The 18538-nt window shown below is 45.3% G+C and overlaps 1 protein-coding gene across 16 annotated transcripts in view; it reads right to left on the reverse strand.

Moving 5' to 3' along the window:
• Window positions 1-389: 389 nt before the first annotated feature.
• LOC118916340 (MOB kinase activator 3C) overlaps window positions 390-18538 on the reverse strand; it is a 52470-nt gene continuing 34321 nt past the window's right edge. For 15 of the 16 annotated variants that reach the window (XM_057500177.1, XM_036893310.2, XM_057500176.1 and 12 more), the window contains 9 exons: window positions 17070-17149; window positions 15434-15507; window positions 13172-13276; window positions 10059-10114; window positions 6877-6972; window positions 5155-5349; window positions 4312-4476; window positions 3048-3091; window positions 390-1723 (listed from right to left, as the gene is read on the reverse strand). In XM_057500177.1, the coding sequence (XP_057356160.1) occupies window positions 1489-1723; window positions 3048-3091; window positions 4312-4476; window positions 5155-5349; window positions 6877-6972; window positions 10059-10114; window positions 13172-13276; window positions 15434-15507; window positions 17070-17149 (1050 nt within the window). In that variant the 3' untranslated portion in view covers window positions 390-1488. The remainder of the gene's footprint in view (window positions 1724-3047; window positions 3092-4311; window positions 4477-5154; window positions 5350-6876; window positions 6973-10058; window positions 10115-13171; window positions 13277-15433; window positions 15508-17069; window positions 17150-18538) is intronic. The other variant, XM_057500179.1, reaches the window with a different exon arrangement.

Raw genomic sequence — 18538 nt, forward strand, 5'->3', positions numbered from 1 at the left:
ACAGAGGGGAACTCTGTTCTGCTGGGTGGGTGGGCTGGCCTGGGTACAGGGCACACCTATTAAAGCACCTTTTGAAGCCAGCTTGTGATAGTTGCTGACACTACCCCTTCCACTTAATGGGAAAGATACGAAAAGACAGAGGCTGTTTCTCAGTCACCTCAGGACCTGCCACAGAATTGGATTGACAACTGTTTGGTGAATTTCATTTGCTCACCTAAAAAAGAGAAGCAATGATATCTCCTTTGCTTTGTTTTACAGACCCAATAAGGTGCCAGATTTACAGGTCCTTATAAAGACCTCCTCACAGGGCTGGACTCAGCCCCTCTCTGGAAGGCCTGTCTCTTTTTCGGGTTTGCAGTTGAAGAAAGTACCACCAGGAAGGCCACAGCTAGAATTTAAAACAGCTTTATTAAAATAAGCACGATGTATAATACCATCCTTGTGTTATATAAATGTGTGACTTATACAAATGGGTTTTCTTCAGGTAACTCAGCCTGTCTGGCCTGACGTGCCTTCATGGTCTCCAGCAGCAGGCAGTGCTCAGACTGGAGGGGCCCCGCTGCTGCGAGTGGCTCCACATCAGGCACGTGACTCCTAACTGCCCTGACTGGGGCTGCCCGCCCCACCAGGCCAGCAGTCTCACGGTTACAGCTTAAAACCAGTTGGAGTAATAAGAAACAGCTGATTAAAACCTTTCAAATGCATGGATTCAGGAAAGAAGAGTGAGCCTGACATACTCTGAAAAATCCTTTGTCTGTAATGGGAATTTAAAGTCCCATCTTTGCTGGGAGAGCATGGTTAAAAAAAACAAATATTTTAAAAAACAAAATAATACTGATTTTAGCAGCAATCCCCAACAAGGCAGAGGATGATAAATGAGGGATACATTTCGGTCACAGCAAAGAAAGATTATGTGCTTGCTTCTCTGTGCTGCAGACTGGAAGACTGATCTGGCTTCCTGAATGTGGAAGGCTTCTTGCCCTCCCCTGAATTGAGGGGACTGCTTTGCTCAGCCGAGGGGGAGGACGTCCAGAGGACAGAGGAAGGCGGAAGCACTGCCAGAGGCAGGTGATGGTACAGAGACGAAAGAGCCTCTGTCATCGGATGCTTCTCAAGGCTGGCTCCCTGAAGGCTAGAGCCCCAGTTCGCCATTGCTGCCTGCCTGTGAGAGTGGGAAGGATCCTGGATAGGCAGAAGGGTGAGCAGGTGGGCTAAAGCCCAGCAGAGATGTCCCTGCTGCAGATGATTATGCAAAGTGACAAGTGATTGCTTTCCTCCTCAAAGACAACCCCTTTGGAAAAAGCTTTTTCCTTGAGGACTCTGGGAAATGGGGGGACGTGGGTGGAGACCTTAGGGCCTTCCTGGATGGAGCTGTAAAACCCCTCTGCCTGCTCTGCAGACTTCGGCCTCACAGGTTTCTCCGGGGGTGGGGAGTGGGGGAGAAATGCCTGGACAGGCCTATGGCCTGGAAGATGTGACTGGAGGGGGTCAGAGTGCTGTGGGTGTTGGGCCCGTTCCTGCATCTCCACTGCGGCCTGCCTGGGCCAGCGCCCTCCGGCGTGCCAGGCGTGACTTGGAGGGAGGGGAAAGCTTCACAGAGCAGAGGCCCTTGGCCAGTGCCTCTGACTCCTCTACCAGTTCATTCTCCTCATGCTGAGACAGCTGGCGGTTAAGGGCAATGGCCTCAGCTGCAAAGAGCGTCAGGTCCATTGTGCTGCTATTTCTGCAGGGACAGGGATGGGGCACAGAAAAGAGGGAGGCACAACTCAATGGATCAGCCAGGCCAGCTCCTTGACACCCATCCAGTGACTGTAGTTCTAGGCTCCCCCACAGTTTTTCTGAGCCTGCACAGGCTGCTCTCTCCAAAGTAGTTCTTGCATGGGTTTGCAATCTGACCTCACTGAGGTGGGAATGGCTTTGAACCTATAGTCCTTGGACTTAAGAGTTGGGACAAATGCCCCTTTCTATTCACAGCACCCTCCACTGAGCTGCCACTGCTCTGCACACAGTTCTGCCAGGGGAAGGGCCATGCCAGGTGAAAGTCCCCCTTGTACAGCTCTCTTTCCTGTAAGGGCAGGGAGCTCCAAGCGCAGGCACCGTGACTTTGTGTCTGTGTTCCCAAAACTCAGCTCAGGGCTAGCATATAACTGGCACTTGGGGTTTTCTGAATAAATCTAAGGTGGAGCTTGCTTTGGAGCCTCAGGGCATCTGGATGAAGCTCTAGAGAATCGGGTAGAACCCAACCTGGGCCATAGCATTCTGGCTCAAATGAACTGAGACTATAAAGATGTAAGACTTCCCTGTGTAACCCCTAGAAACTGGACGTGAAGTTGGTTCCAGTTTCTAGGTGTTCACACAGTGCATTAGTCCTGGCCCTTTGGGAACATGATCTAATGTTAAAAGGGACTAGAGTCAAACACCCAAGGCTACTGTGTGGCCTTGAGGAAGTTAACTTGATCTCTTTATTACTCAGTTTTCTCATCCACAAAATGGGATAATAGGAACACCTCTCTTGTAGATTTATCATAAAGGTTAGGATATATGTAAAGTCTTTTGCACCATATCTGTGATGTGGTATTGTTTACACAGTGGCATTACTATTATTTGTCTAGTAGCATATATGACAATTGGTCCCACTGCCTGACAGTTCTCCATTCCTGTTACTTGCATCAATTCCCAGCAGCAGAAGGAAACCTTGGTGTGAATCACCCACAGATGAGGTCTGTCTTTGGGCTGTAAATGCTGATTTCCAGTTAGGATTCCAGTGGATATGCAAAACACACTTTTCTCACACAAACTGCACTGGGAGGGGCCTGAAAGGTGCTGGAGGGCAGGGGAAGCCATCCCAGTGGAAGACAGCCCTACTCTAGAGGGAAAAGTGGGGAGGAGATGTGGGGCAAAGGCGTCCAGGAAGCCCGTTCAAGAGGAGGATACTTGAGCCTAAAGATGGGCTCCCTGACCCCATCTCCAACCCAGCATGGCTGAGAGCCTGAGGGAAAAGCCAAAGCCCAAGAAAGAGGGGTGCTGGGTGTGGTGGTAGCATTTACCTCTGGAGGACTTGCGGCGTGGGGAGTCCCCTTTCTGGAGCTTGCTAGAATGGGAAGGACAGACGAGTGGGTAAGCACTGCTCCCTCCTGCAAGAGCTGCCCCCATCCATGACGACACAGAGTGGGTAGGTTATCAGAGGCTCTGCGCCCAGCATAGGCTTGGCCATGCTTGCCTGCAGGGTCAGACCTACCAAGGAGAGAGCAAGCAAAGCACAGCCACCAACCCCACTGCCCCTGCATGGACAGCCCTTCTCCTTGCCTGGCAAAGGCCTATTCATGTTCCAAGACCCAGCTTCCCCTGTGAAGCAGTCCCTCTCCCCTGCCACCTCCCTACCGCTTGTCCCAAGCAGAGGTAGATCCTCCACCTTTGGCGCCCCTAGCACTTTTGATAAGCTTTTGTTACACTGTCCTGTCATTTATTCCCTTACCTCCCTGTCCCCAGGAAGACAGAGACTGGGTCTTACTCATCCCAGTATTGCCAGTGTCTGGCATGTAGTAGGTGCTCAGTAAAGATAGCAACACTTGGGTGGCTTGGAATTAGCCACTCAGATATTCTTGGAATGGATCCCCTTGTAACATAGGGCTGTCAATGTTGCTTCCTTCCACTGGCAGGGCCACTGAGGCTGGCTAGGACCTGGCAGACCAAGGAGACACAATAAATCACAGGAGATCTGGCAGATCCCTTGGAGGGGCAGAAATCAGGTACCATGACTAGCCAAGGAAGATGGTTAAAAATATTTTCTAATGAAGACTTCGGTCCTTAGTTTGGGGAAAATACCACCATTTGCCATTAGGCAAGATGCACCCAGACCCCCAGGACCATGAAGAGAACCTATGTGCCCCAAGCGCAGCTACAAAGCAAGCAGGGCAACAAGGCCTTGTTCCTGGGTGCTCTCAGCTAATGATACTTTTGTGTAAGGGGATGTGTACCTGCCTCAAATGTGAACGCCAGGCTGCTTTCTGAGCTATGTGCCTCTGCCAATAATGGGATGCGTGTGCCAAAGCCCCCAAAGGCCTCTGCCTCTCCAGAGACACATGGGTCAGTTAGGAGCTTAGTCTGTGGCCAAGGTTAGAACCAGTGACCAGTAAGGGACTCAGTGTGGGGCTAGGTTACATGCACAGGTATTAAAGCTGCCAGATAATTACCCTCCAGCTGAAGTAAGCCCCCTGGGCTGCTGTTCAGTACTTGCTGGCATGAGAGCTCCCTCAGGGCCGTGCTGCAGGCCTGAGGAGGTGGAATGCCACCCATCCCTGGGTTACTCACCCCCTGCACCCATGGGTGTTGCAGAACTTGGGCAGCACTCAGTCTCTGCTTTGCATCTCGAACCAGAAGCTTGGAGATGAGGTCTTTGGCTTCGTTGGAAATGTGCGCCCAGTCTTTGTCAGGAAACTCATACTTGCCTTCCTGGATGCTCTCAAACAGCTTGTTCTAGGTAAAGAAGATTCTTCCTGAGGCCCACTACAGGGGTTGGGCAGGATGTGCCTGTCACTGATCTCGTCAACTCATGTCCAATTGACTTCAGCTGCAGCTCATGGCCTGGGTATACCACAGACCAGGTCCCCCTCTCAGACTTTCCTCTCTCCAAAACATCAAGCCACACAGAATGCCCTTGGTGGGCAGGGATGGCTATGCTACTTGGAGGGCTGGGTGGGGGCTTCATGGGGGACATAATCTAGAGAGCAAAGCCTAAATTCGTTGGCCCTTCTTACATGGCCCTCCATGAACAGGCTCCTGGCAACCTCTCAGGTCTCACCTCCTGCCACCATTAAACTTCTATTTCTACTCTTTTTCCTGGTACACATGCAGTTGTGTCAAACCTCCATGTCTTTGCTTATGCTGTTCCTTCTACTTGTATTGCTTGCCTCTCTTCCCCTGTGGCAAGGGTTATTCTTTAAGACCAAGCTCAGGTATGATCTCTAACAATCCTCCCTTGAACTCCTAGCTGGGCTAAGTACCTATCTCTATTTCACCTGTGGCTGCCCTTGGACAGAGGAGGAAGGGCAGTATAACCGCCTTCTAATCAGGAATGATCCCCAAGCCCAGTCCTGCTTGGCATCCCACAACCACATTGACCCTCCGCGGGCCCTAGGCACAAGCTGCACTCACCTGGCACACCCTGCAGACCTCTCCCCGGTCCCAGCCACAGTCAGCCCCACAGTGACCTACAAAGGGCGGGTAGCCACTCAGCATGATGTAGAGGACCACACCCAAGCTCCACAGGTCACAGCGCTTGTCATAAAAAGTGGCCTCATCTGTGAAGACCTCCACCACCTCTGGGGCCATGTATTCTGCAGAGCCGCACTGTTGGAGCCAAGGTTGGGAAGGGGAAAATGGCAGAGAAGAGAGGTTTAGTTACAGGCAGAGATGGCAAAGAGCAGAATGTAATGGGACTTGAGCAAAAGTATGGTGCTGCAGAGCAAGAAGTTGTCAGGAAAGTTAGCAGACAGCTTGCCTGATATACCAGGGCACTCAGAAAAGCTAGGCCAACATTTGTAAACTGTCTTATCAGTCATTCCTCACAATCCACATGACCAGTTCTAGGCTGTCCTCTTATCTTCTTAGGTCCTTCTCCAGTAGGCAGATGCCCTTATTCAAGAAACTCCAGGAATCTCTCCCTGCCTCAGCTATCAACAGTCACTTAATGTACCAGGACCATGGCCCTGAGAGGGAGAGCTGTGGGGATCCAACTCCATACAACAGAAATTTCTTCAAGTGATATCCTGCCAAGCTTCCCTGCTAGCTTAAAGGGAGAATTTAGAATTAACAGATCATCAAAGTTAGGAGAGCTCTGAGAACAAACCCAATTGTCCTGCTTCTCCCATTTATAGATGGGGCAACCAAGGACTAAAATGGGACACGGATTTGGTCAGACGCATCAAGGGCAAACCTAGGACAATACTCCAGGCTTCCTTCCTCTCATCCTTGCATAGAAAACTGCTGATAACAATAAAACAAATTCTTTTTGCTCCCCTCTTCATTACTTCAGTCTTATTGAGATAATCTCCCACCCTCCAACACACACAAATAATTTGATGGGAAGGTGGCAAGTGGAGAAAGAACATTTTCTTTGTAATTGGCAATTAGAGTTAATGACTTCGCGAACAAAGTAGCTCAGTGGAGTAGACGCTAATGCAGAAACATTTCTAATAATGTTGCTTGGAATAAGATATGGGCATACTGAAATGCAGGTCTTATAAAAAGGTTATCAGGAAAATTCAGTTACGAAGCATGCAAATCTCAAAAGGATCATAATTATAGTATACCAAGTATGTAAAAGAGACGTATAAGGAAGAAACAGCTCTCAGCAGCACCATCGGGGCATGAAACATGAAGTGAGAGAAGCTCAGAGTAACTTAATCAAGCAATCCTATGTGCAAAGTCCCCAGCCTCTCAGTTCTCCACCCTCTCCGTCCTCCATCCCATGGTGGGTGTCCTACGACTCTGGCAGTGAGCATGGGACTCTCAGAGCTGTCTGTCTGCTCATATGCGAACGGCAGGCCCCAGAGTAGTGCCTGACTTTACCTGGATTGGGAGTCAGGGCTCAGCCTGTTCTTATACATACAATTTGTATTAGCACTGGCAGAGGACCCAACCCAAACTAAAAGTCCTCATGTCAGTTTCATTAGCAACTAGCCCTGGGTTGGGGTGAGAGAACTCATCCATACAAAGCAGTGAGCCAAATGACAACTCAGGCAGCCAGAAGCTGGGGAGATACATTTGGTTTTCCTTCCCTCCCCGTGGCTCCAGACTCCAGAGCTTGGGCCAGGAGGCATGCCAAACGTAAAGGAGCCCAGAAGGAGGTGGCATAGCTTGCCCAGCCATACATACTGGAGTGGTCAACTCTGGTGTGGTTATGGGGGTACAGGAGTTGTTCAGTTTCACCCCGCTGCCCAAGTCAAAGTCACAGATTTTCACTGGAGACACCTGAAAAGGAAACCAGAAAGCAAAAGGCTACGAACAGGAAAAACAAACAGGTATGAGGAGACTAAATTAACATATAGGCTTATAATTATGTGGCTGCCATGCTGAAACCCAGTTTTATCTTTCAGGTCATGTTTATTCTCCTTGGTTAACTAGAAATCACCTGAGGATTTATCCTAAGGTATCCTCTGCACCATGCCCTTTCCTTATTTCCCAGCTAAGAGAAAATGTGTGCACTACATGGTGTCATACTTGTTGTGAACTTAGTACAAAACAAGAGCAAACCTTTGGAACTCTCACCACAAACAATGGTATAGAACACACAGACATTACAGAAGTTAGCACGCACTCCTGAAAGACTCCTTGAAGCCCATTCAGTGGAGGACAAAGAATTTTGACTAAAACCTTGACCACCTCAGGTGGCTCAGGGTGACCAACTTGTCCGCTTGCTTGGGACCTCATCAGTTAGCACCAAAAGTCCTGCTTTCTGGGAAACCCCTCAGGCCCAAGCAAACTGGGATGGCTGGTCACTCTAGGTGGCATCGACACAGCAGCCAAGCCCACCAGAACTGGATGCTGCATCTGAGCCCACAGACAGCATGTGTTTGGAGCCATCCAGGAGGGCAGTTTGTATGCACGCAGAGAACGGTCTGCATGATGCGAGCTGCACAGTGAGCAAGAAGAAATGCTGGTCCTGTGAGTCCCAGCTCAGCCACTGACCTTCCAGGGAAGCCTGGACAAGTCTTTCGACTTCTCTTTCCTTCTTTCCTTCCTCCTTCAACCCCTTCCTTTTCTTACATTCTTACTTTTATTTTTCACTTACCCTCTCTTTATTGTCATAAAATATATATAACACAAAATACACCATTTTAACCATTTTAAGTGTGCCATTTACTGGCATTAAATGCATTCACACTGTTGTGCAACCATTGCCAGTATCGGTTTTCAAAACTTATCATCATCCCAAACAGAAACTCGGTACTAGTAAGCAATAGCTCCCTATTATCCCCCTCCCCAGCCGCAGTGACATCTAATCTACTTTTTGTCTCTATGAATTTGCCTATTCCCGATATTTCATGTAAGTGGAATCACATAGTATGTGTCCTTTTGTGTTTGGCTTATTTCACTTAGCATAATGTTTTCAAGGTTTATCCATGTTGCAGCATATATCAGAGCTTCATTCTGTTTTATGGCTGAACAATATTCCATTGCATGGACTGACCACATTTTGTTTATCTGTTCACTTGTTGATGTATACTTGGGTTGATCCCAGCTTTTGGCTATTGTGCATAATGCTGCAATGAACACTGGTGGTCAAGTCTGTTTTCATTTCTGCTGGGTATATACATAGGTGTGAAATTTCTGAATGGTATGGTTATTCTATGTTTTAGCTTTTTAAGGAACTGCCAAACAATTTTTCACAGAGGCTGCACCATTTTACAGTCTCATTAGCAATGTACATGGGTTCTAACTTCTCCACATTCTCAATACTTACTTTCCTTTTTTTTAAAAAAAAAATTATAACCATCCTGGTAGGTATGAGGTGGTATTTCATTGTGGTTTTGATTTGCCTTTCCCTAGTGACTAAGGATGTTGAGCATCTTTTCATATGCTCATTAGCCATTTGTATACTTTGTTTGGAGAAGTGTCTATTCAAGTCCTTTGCCCATTTTTTAAACTGGATTGTTGTCTTTGAGTTTTAGAAGTTCCTTATTTTTTTTGAATATTAAACCCTTATCAGATATATGATTTGTGAATATTTTCTCTTATTCTGTGGGTTGTATTTTCACTTTGTTGATAATGTCTTTTGATACTTGGTCAAAACTTAATTTTAGTTTCTCAGCTATGAAAAATGGGGCAACAAACCTGTGCCATGAAGATGAAATGAAACAAAGGATAGGGAAGGCCACTTTAGATCAGAGGTATTCAACAGAGCAACTCAGCACCCATGGAGTTCTGAGGTCAGACCACCTTAGTTTTAATCTATACTCTTACCAGCTGAGTGACCTTGCGCAAGTTCTTTAGTCTAAGTTTCCTCATCCATAAAATGAAGATAATAATAGGACTTTGGGCAAGTTCCTTAGTCTTAGTTTCCTCATCTATAAAATGAAGATGATAATAATATCTACTCCTCATAACATTTTATAGATACTAAATAAGTTCTTGGCACAATGTAAGCTCTAAAAAGTGTCAACTATAATTATTGTTAATAATCATAATAATAATAATGTTATGAAGTTTCATGCCAAGCCATTGACAGGGAATCACAAGATCATATCTGAGCTAAAACATTACTATTTCCCTCAAAAAGTTGTAAGCAGCAGGCTGACTCACATATTCACACATAGCCTATTTTTGAGCTGTCCCTTAATTCAAACCAAGACAGTTGTGTTCATGCATACATACCCATTTATACACACAGAGCTATGACTATGGGCCCTCAAAACCACCTGGGCCTAATGAACACAGAATTTGTCAAATTCATATATGCTTATCGAAATGCAAACACTTCCACTGAGTGATAGGTTGAGTTAAGGTAATGTTTTAAATAGGTTGCATTTGTTCATTACCAAGTATAAATGCTTTCTTTTTAATGGGCACCTTTGGAAATAAAAATGGAAACAAAAACCCTTTTCAAGAACTTCCTTCCTGATTATTACTTCTAGTGGTGGACACCAGCTGGCATATATACTATTAACATAAACATCATTTATAGGCAGAGATTTGTTTCACATAAGATTGAATTGAGAGCTGCTGTTAATGACTCACATCAATTACTTTAAAGGTAGGTAGTGTATTGGACTAGAAAACATTCATTTTGCACAGGTCTCATATATTTTACAAATATATGTCTCCGTCTTAAGCCAACTTACATACACTGCTGTTAAAGAGCAATGAGGGGACAAGGATTAACCCTACTTGGAATGTAGAAACATTATGCATTAGGTGTAACATTCTCATGTGTCCATAGTAATCCATTCAAGTTGGTACCTGAGGCTGACAGAACTGTTAACGACTTCTACTGAAAGCAAGGGGTGGCTTCCCCACATCAGGGTAAACTATAACATCCCAAGTCAGGGCCTAAGTACCTTTTCTGGAGATTCACACAATATATTTTCTGGCTTCAGATCGCGGTGAGCAATGCCTGATATGACAAAGAGCCAAGAAATGGTTAACATATGCATGTAATTATCAAACATTCCACACACAATTAATTTTTTCCAAATGCTGTTGTTCACAGATTAATTTCCAATTATGGTACATTAAAAAATCAACGAGCTGCAGGAGACAGAAGTAGCCAGAGACACAAACCAAAAACACAGTGGATTCTGCAAGTTTTTTTGAAGCAAAGCCTTACCAGTCTGGCAGGGATAAGGGCTAAATGAATCCCAGCCAGCCTACCTCTCAGCACTGTAGTGACAACCAAGAATAAGAAGCCTAATGTGAAGCAAAGACCTCTGCAAATGGCCACGCTTGCAACAGTAATGCAGGAATAATTAGTGCCTTGTTTAAGAGCATCTCAGGGGGCTGGGACTGCTCTAAACTCATTTCTTCTTGTGTGGTGGATTAAAAAAAAAAAGATTCCTTCAGTGGGACTCCAAGTGTTCAGAGGATCAAGTGTTAGTTAACAAATCTCCTGAAGCTTGTGTGATTCCCTTCTCACTTGCTCTTCATGCCCAAGGCAGCCCTGCCAGAAGCACCCCAAGGACTGCTTTGGCCAGAGGATACTGTTTTAAAGATACCTCCCCTGCATTTTGGCCAGACCTCCTGAAGGAGATCACAGATAGCAGCTTACCCCACAAGGGTTTGAAACCTGCTGGCCTGGCCAAGAAGGCAACTAGGGAAAACCGCCTTCTCACCAGACACACAGAAACTACCCACTCCTCTTTCCTCCTGTAGAATGTATGGCACAGAGACAGAGGGCTGGAAAGTCAAGTGAGCTGAACAGCTACTGCTCATTACTAGAGAGCAGCAGAGGATTCTAGGGAAATGGGGAAAAGCAGAATCTGCTTTTGTAAAACCCCCTTGATGATCATCTTCTCAGGCCGCCATTTGATTCCCCAGTAAGAGGCAGGGGCCCAGCCCACCTGAGGCACTTCACTAGAGGGAAAACCTGAGCTCCAGCAGGCTAAGTAACTTCATCAGTCACCTAATTGAATGAGAACCCAAAGCAACTCAGTCCAGCTGCACAAATTGAGCCAGGCTACAGCTCTCCACACTAAAAGTGAAAGGTATTTTCCATTACAGCAAGTGTTCCCACAGAAGGATCATGAGCCACACATGGCACCTTGCTCTCCAAATAGGTGCTGATGGCCCGATTGTCCCCCAGCCTGAGAACTGAGAGCCATGCTGTAATAATGGGCCTGCCTCTGTGAGCATACCAGCCATTGAGCTGCTTCTGTTCATTTCCCAGAGGTTAAGTTGCAGTGTGCCCAGTATTTAAAAGTATGGAACTTCTTTCAAGGCTGACCCATTCTTGCCCAATTCATCTTCCTAGCGTGAAGTTATTTAGAAAACAGCCAAGTTCAGCTGGAAATCGTTTTTCTTCCCCTCCAACTTCTAGTCACAGGGGCAGCTGGCCAGCTAGATGTGAACAAGCACTTCAGAAGTCCTAAGATATCACAGCCTCTGTCCCCTTTAGAGCATTCTTGTAAAAATAAATAAGTAAAAAACAAAACCACATTTACCCCCCTCTAAGGTATGAATCGTGTAGAAAGCATGACCCAGTTTTGCAATCTACAGAGGCAGCTTGGAGAGAAGTTGTAAATCTTTTGTCAGGCAGGCGTTACCTCCATGCAGCCCAGCTTTCAGCAGCAGAAGTACTGCTATTCATCATGCTGAGGAAAGTACAGACACCCCCTTCTAGGGATTTTCATCATATGTGCAAGTCAGCCACCAACATGGGCACTGTCAGTGTGGGGACCTCTCTTTGGCCATTGGAGGAGACGAGTGGAATCAGTGAACCTGAGCCTTCCGTGCCACACGGGTCTGCACTGCACTGGTGACACATGTGGGATATGCCTACAGGTGGTCTTGCGCACCCACAGCCAGTGTGGCCGGCCAATACCCATAATACTAAAGGCAGCAGAGCTAAGTCACAAATTACTCCCTCCACCCCACCCCACCCTCCACCAGGCAGAATGCTTTAGTTTAAGGGAATTAATATTAAGAATAAAAATGCTTTCTGCCAGTGGGGGTAAAAGTGGAGGAAGTAACAATATTGAAGAACTACTATGTGCAAGGTGCTATGCTCCAACTATTACATATATTTTATATTTATATAAAATTTATATATTTTATAAATATTCCTATTTATATATATTCCTACAAATATAAAAGTAACATATATAAGATACACACAATTATATGAGTAAGTATATATAAAAGGCTTAGAATAGTGCCTAGCACACAAGTGCCGGTAAGTGTTAACTACTGTTGATGATGTAACTATCTTAATTCTTGCCATAACTCTGTGGTATTATTACTAAGAGAGCACATAGCTGGAAAAAGGTAAAGCCAGAATTCATTTTTTTCATGGCATTGATGGTAGGTAAATTTAAAAAATGTATGTAATAGTCAAACAAATGGAAATGTAAAAACAGTTAATTTGCAAAAAGATTTACTATACTACAAAAGTTCTTCAATAGTCAGTCCTAGATAAGGGACTGTAAACCAAAGTATAATTCAAGCAATAGCAACCTGCTATTTACCATTATTTCAACAGATACCTCAAACGTACCATGTTAATAGAAAAATGCATTTTCCATTTTTGTGAACTGGATATAAAACTATATATATATACTATGAGCCAATTTTGAAGAGAGATACAGATGATGTATTTTAAAAGACTAGAAGGAATAGCACCTAAATATTTATACCAGAATGCTCACATTATGCACGAGTTTTGCATTCATGAGGAAAGGAAAAGGCATCATCCACATCCACACTCACACATACCACGTTAAACATGAAATACATTCTTTTTCCTCTCTGCTCTTTCTCCTGTATCCCTATCCTTTTTAACAGCTCCACATCTACACACTGCCCACATGAGAAGCCTAGGAGCCATCCTGGCTTGCCCCGTCACCCCAGGTGGGCCTGCCAGCTGCCCCGGCTCTTGACCCAGCTCTCTGCCTGACCTGCTGTTGTCCCCAGAGACTGGCCAGCCCCACCCACCCACTAAGGCAAAGGCTCGGATCACCTTTGGTGTGCAGGAAGTCAAGAGCAGCGGCAACATCCTGCACCACTCGGCTGGCTTCTCGCTCATTAAAGTGCTTCCGCTTCTGGATGTGGGCCAAGATGGAGCCTGGAAGGCAGAGGGGACATACAGACAAGCCTCTTCAGGCTTTAGTGAGAGTAACTTCCCTGGGCCAAGTGTTCACAGGTTTGGGGTAGGGACACAGGCTCATGCATCACTAAATGTCCAGCACTACGTGTGGTACTTGGCACAGAGGAGGAACCAGCCCCAAACGGGACTGAACAGGACTTCTGTCTTTTGTACCTATGATGAGCACAGAAGGGAGAACTATTTAAATGACCAAAAAATATTAATGCCATTGGGACAGATTTGGCTTCTGAAATCAAAAAGAACTAGAAGTGAATCCACACAGGGTCAGGGGCCTCTCTGTAGAACTTTTCTTCTTCTCCATCTGATTTCAGGTCCAAACAAGAGCACAAGCCTTCCAATGGCAATGCCATACCCTTATGGGATACGTAATGATCTAAAAAAAAAGAAATACTTATTTTTCCCCTAACCTTTCCTGTTTATTATTATTATTGTTATTGTTATTATTTTCTTGGCAATGGTTAGTAGTTACTTGTGGCCAAGCACTATGTAATACTCTTTAAATAAATTATCTTAGCCTCACCACAACTGTATAAAATATACAAACCACAGTTATCTCCAGGTTACAGTTGGGGAACCCAAAGCCAAGAATGGTTAAGCAATTTGCTCAAGATCCCATACCAGGGAGTGCTGGCTTCAGGACATGAGCTCAGTCAGTAAGTTTGGCCTCAGAATTTATGCAGGCTTCCCCTCAGTAGGACTTGTGGTCTGAATGCTGGGGGAATGGTTGCCCTAAGTCATTAACTACGCTCTCGTTATCCATGGGGTCTAGTCTCAGTAGAGCTGCATTCTAAGCACTATGGTTATGGATGACCCCAGCTGCATCTAACATTTCAAACATGTAATTCACAGTCCTACTGTTGTTGGGTGGGGTGAGGGCAGGCACAGGCATGAACATATGGCTTGGCTCCATGTGGCACACACACTCACTACTGGAAGCCTGTATTTCTGGACTGAAGGTATCATCTTTGTGTCCTAAAAATGACATGTGTACTTCTTATTGCTGGTTTTTGGCATGGGGAGATGAAAGATCTTTCACTCGCCAGATTAAACAATCAAAGGATCCCAATGGGCTAGGGAACATTCCCAGAAAATTGGCTCCTGGCTAGCTCTCAGGCTTCCTCTACTGTAGTGAGTCTCTTGTTTCCAAATCTCTTAAAAGGGAAGGTGGAGAATAACATTCTGCAAACTTCTAAGATAGCCCTCAGCATACCCAATTTTTTAAATAAGATTAATAGCTAACATTTACTGAACCCTTAGTGCCTATAGGTCACTCACCGTGCTAAGCGTTTCACATGAATTATCACATTTAATCTTCACAGTAACCCAAGGAGGTAGGTGATATCATTAATCCCTATTTTACAGATGAGATACAAAAGGCTATGTGACTTGTCCAAGTTCACACAGCTAGTAAGTGATGGAGCTGGACTTAAAGTTAGCTTTGTTGACTTTGAATGCATGACCCCTTAACCATCAAAGCCCCTCCATGTAGCCCTCCCTAACCTCCAGAAATCCTCCCTAACCTTCACCTTGCAAATGTGTCCTAGGGTTGGGCAAGTGACAGGGAGGGCAAGGGCTTCTCCATCCCCTTCTCTATGTCAGAGAAGCAACTTCAGTATACCTCCTGTGATTATGTGTGTGAGTGAAGGTAGTAGTAGTGATGGTCAAGAATGGCATCTTTCCATCAGAAGGATGGTACTTTCTCAGGCCTCTTCTCTATCCTGGGCCTGTGTCCTAAATAATGGGACCTGCCTCTCTGGTGAGCCATTCCAGACTTCACAATGTATGCAAGAGCTTCCACTCCATAAAGAATTTAGTTGAATAGTGAACATGTCAAAACAATGGACTGATAAACTGATGATTAAATGTATCTATATATGAGACCTATCATAATGAGAAGGCATTCATAGAATGCCCACACAGGTGACATTCTAAACTCTGTAAAATGCTAATTACCATCTTTCCCTCTGGCCTTCCTTCTCCCAATTCAAGGACAGTTTTAAGTCCTTCATCCTTTTTATTAGCTTGGCTCATTTTAGAAGTCTCTGGGATTCATGATGGATGATCAACACCCTGGGTCTTAATCAGAAATCCAAACACATACTCAACAGTAAGTACCTCCTTGTAATTTCTCAAAGACCAAGTAAAACCTTGTGTCATCTTCAAAGAACTCAATCAGCTCCAAAATGTTCCTTAAATAGGGAAAAATAGGAGGAAAGGAAAAAAAAGGGGAGGTATTATATATTAAAGGCCACTTACAAAATACAATGAAAAAAAAAATACACAATGTCCTGTAGCAGGGTAGAAATCAACTTGAAATGAGAATTCTTATTAAAGACCCATGTTTGAGAAGTAGCCAATGGTGTTAGCAAGATTCAGGTCACCTTATCTTTCCATAATGTTCAGTCTCTGGTGTTTTCACCAAGTCTGTGCTGTCAAACCCCAACCCTAAAACCCACTAGGTAGAGTTATAAAAAAGTCCCGGTCACATTAAACTGAATAAAATCTGCAGCGGACTGGAAGCAATTGCGGCTAATAACACTGAATAGTAGGTGTGTGTCCTGGAGGCAAGCAGCAAATAATTACTTGCCCTCCCTCTTGCCCATAAATCACGGGGCAGTATTTACATTGCCTGGAGAAAATGGAAACATCTGTCAAATAGACTTGGGGCCTAACGTGGGCACCGCTAGACCCTAACTGCTAAGCGCTGCTTAATGAAACAGCCGCGTTCCTGACCACCGGAGCACTTGTGGCCTTCCCCGGTGAGCACTCTCTGTCTGCCTGAGCATTACGTGCCCTGCCAACAAGGTCGTCTTGTAGCTCAGTAGGGAAGTCACCAGCCTGCGTATCGGGGGTGTTGGGGGCTTTTTTCTTTTGAAGAAAGAAATAAACCAAGTAGAGTCTCTAATGCTCAACTCAGAAGCTGCAGGGCTGAAAATAAAAATCCATCCCTCATAAAAAAATGCTGACCACTTTGGGAGACACCAAGCTTTTACTAGTGTGAAGGCGTCCAAATAAGATGGCCAAATGGCCTAATTTGAAAGAAGATTGTAGAGGCAGTGCCTGGAGTTAAATCAACAGCAGCCCCCATCCTCCAAGCTTAATGACAAAGCCATCAATACTGGGCCACTGGCTCCCCACTGACCCTGCTGGGAAAGGAGGGAGGGGAAAGCAGAGCCTTAAAGGTGACCCTGATTTAAAGCCACAGTGGGAGAACCACTCACTGGGAGCTAGTGGTGAGCCGACTAAGAAGGGTTAGAGACTACCTTGGCCCAGTTACCAAGCAAAGAGTGTTAGACTAGCTTTCAGGACCCTTACTAGTAGCTGCACAGATGTAAATATGGCAGGAGCAGAAAACAGCAGCAAATATTTTTAATAGTCTCATCATCTTCATTTACTTAATTAAAGCAGGTCCCGAAAGATTTCTACTAGACAACTCCCAGTCAATATAGTCTCCACAGGCACTTGAAAGAAGGAAAACCTCATTTGTTTCCAGGCATTGATTCGGACTGCTCACTCTTCTAACATGCCTGAATTGCTGATATTTACAGCATTTCAGTCTAAACAGAAGATAGCTTCTTTGTTGCTGCTTCTGCTTTTCCTCTTTCTTTTTTAAACATTGAAAAACAAGGAGATGCAGTTGTTGAGAAGGAGTGAGAGCTAAATGCTGGCGTCAGGAGATGGTAAGAAAAAACCTCCATTTCTGTGGCTAAGCATCCCCACAGAGAAGCCAATAACGTACCCCTATACTCACTTGTTTCCTTGACACTGATACAGCGTCTCCACTTCTCGAAATACCCTACTCCGACTGTGCCCTGCTTGTTTTTCAATGATCTGTGGGAAGAATAAAATCTGTCATATACACCCACCTGACCTCAAAACAGCCCTCAGCAGGAGCTCTCTGGGAGAACACAAGACCAAATGCAGCCCAATCCAGTTTTAAACACAAGTTTGTGGAGCAGGCCTTGGTGACACTGGCACTGTGGTTCTATCAGCAAAGCAATAAACTGGCCCCAGGGCATTCCAGCCTGGATTGGCCTGTGTGATTCCCAAGCACAACACCGCAGAAGCCTATGAGGTTGCTGCCCCCAGCTGCGCAAGGCAGACCCAGCCAGCGAGACAAAGCACTACCTCCACCCAGCTCCTGTCCTGAAGGCACCTTTCTGCTTCAAGGGTAAGAGTTTACAACTTTACAGAAGGACCTTCTGGTGTTAGAAGGAGAGCAAGGGGGATGAAGGACAAAGTGGAAAGGAACTAAAGCTCCAAGGCCCAGCTCAGATGCCACCTCTGCAGTTTGGAGAACTTAGTTTCTGGCAGGCACTGTATTACATAAGTTAGGTACATAATCTCAGCTAATACATAGGTATGTAATTTAGGTACATAATCTATTACATAATCCCAAAAGATAGGAAGAGGTAAGATATTTTGCTAACAGGTCTGATAAATGACAGGGCTGGAATTCAAGCCTAGAGCTGCCTCCAAAGCCCTTGCTATCCTATCTATACCTGCCTATATTCTATACAGCTTCTCGCAGAGAATTAGAGGTGTGTATCTCCTGCCTATGCCTAGAGATGCTTGGCAAGTACTGACCGAAGGAATGGATGAACCAATAGATGAGCAGGTAGTTTATGTAGGCACTGGCTGACTCTGAACATCTCTAGGGACTTATCCAGAGCCCCAAACCATTGGAAGTAGAGCCTGTGGGCAAGTCTTCTGCAACACTGGCTGTGCTTTACAGTCCCACTTGCGGAGTAGGCACAGATGAAATCCTATTCCTTCATCCCAAGACTCCTGTGTAGAATATTTCAAACTTCTCCAGTATTTTGCAGCTTGATCAAACATCCATGACCAAATATAATTTTCTAAGTCCACATCTGTTAGTAAACCAATGTGGACCCATTTTCTGAGCAAAGAGATGCAGTGCTGGGACACAGAAGCTATTTAACTCATTCATTCACCAAGCATTCCAGATCTAAGTCAGGAAGAACTTTGTATCAGACAAACTATCCAGCAATGGCATAATTTTCTCCAAGGAGGTAATGGGCTCCTGCTACCAGAGATGGAGAAGCAGGAGGCAGACAACCACTGGAGGAGTTACAGAGGAAATTCAGGATCAGATTATCTTGAAATTCCATTCTAACCCTGAGACTCTAGGATTCATCAGGTGGACATCTGTAGGGAAAGCCCTAATAAAAACCAAGTATTGTGGAGCCATGCTGGGAG

The sequence above is a fragment of the Manis pentadactyla genome, chromosome 4, assembly GCF_030020395.1.
Source record: "Manis pentadactyla isolate mManPen7 chromosome 4, mManPen7.hap1, whole genome shotgun sequence".
NCBI lineage: Eukaryota > Metazoa > Chordata > Mammalia > Pholidota > Manidae > Manis > Manis pentadactyla.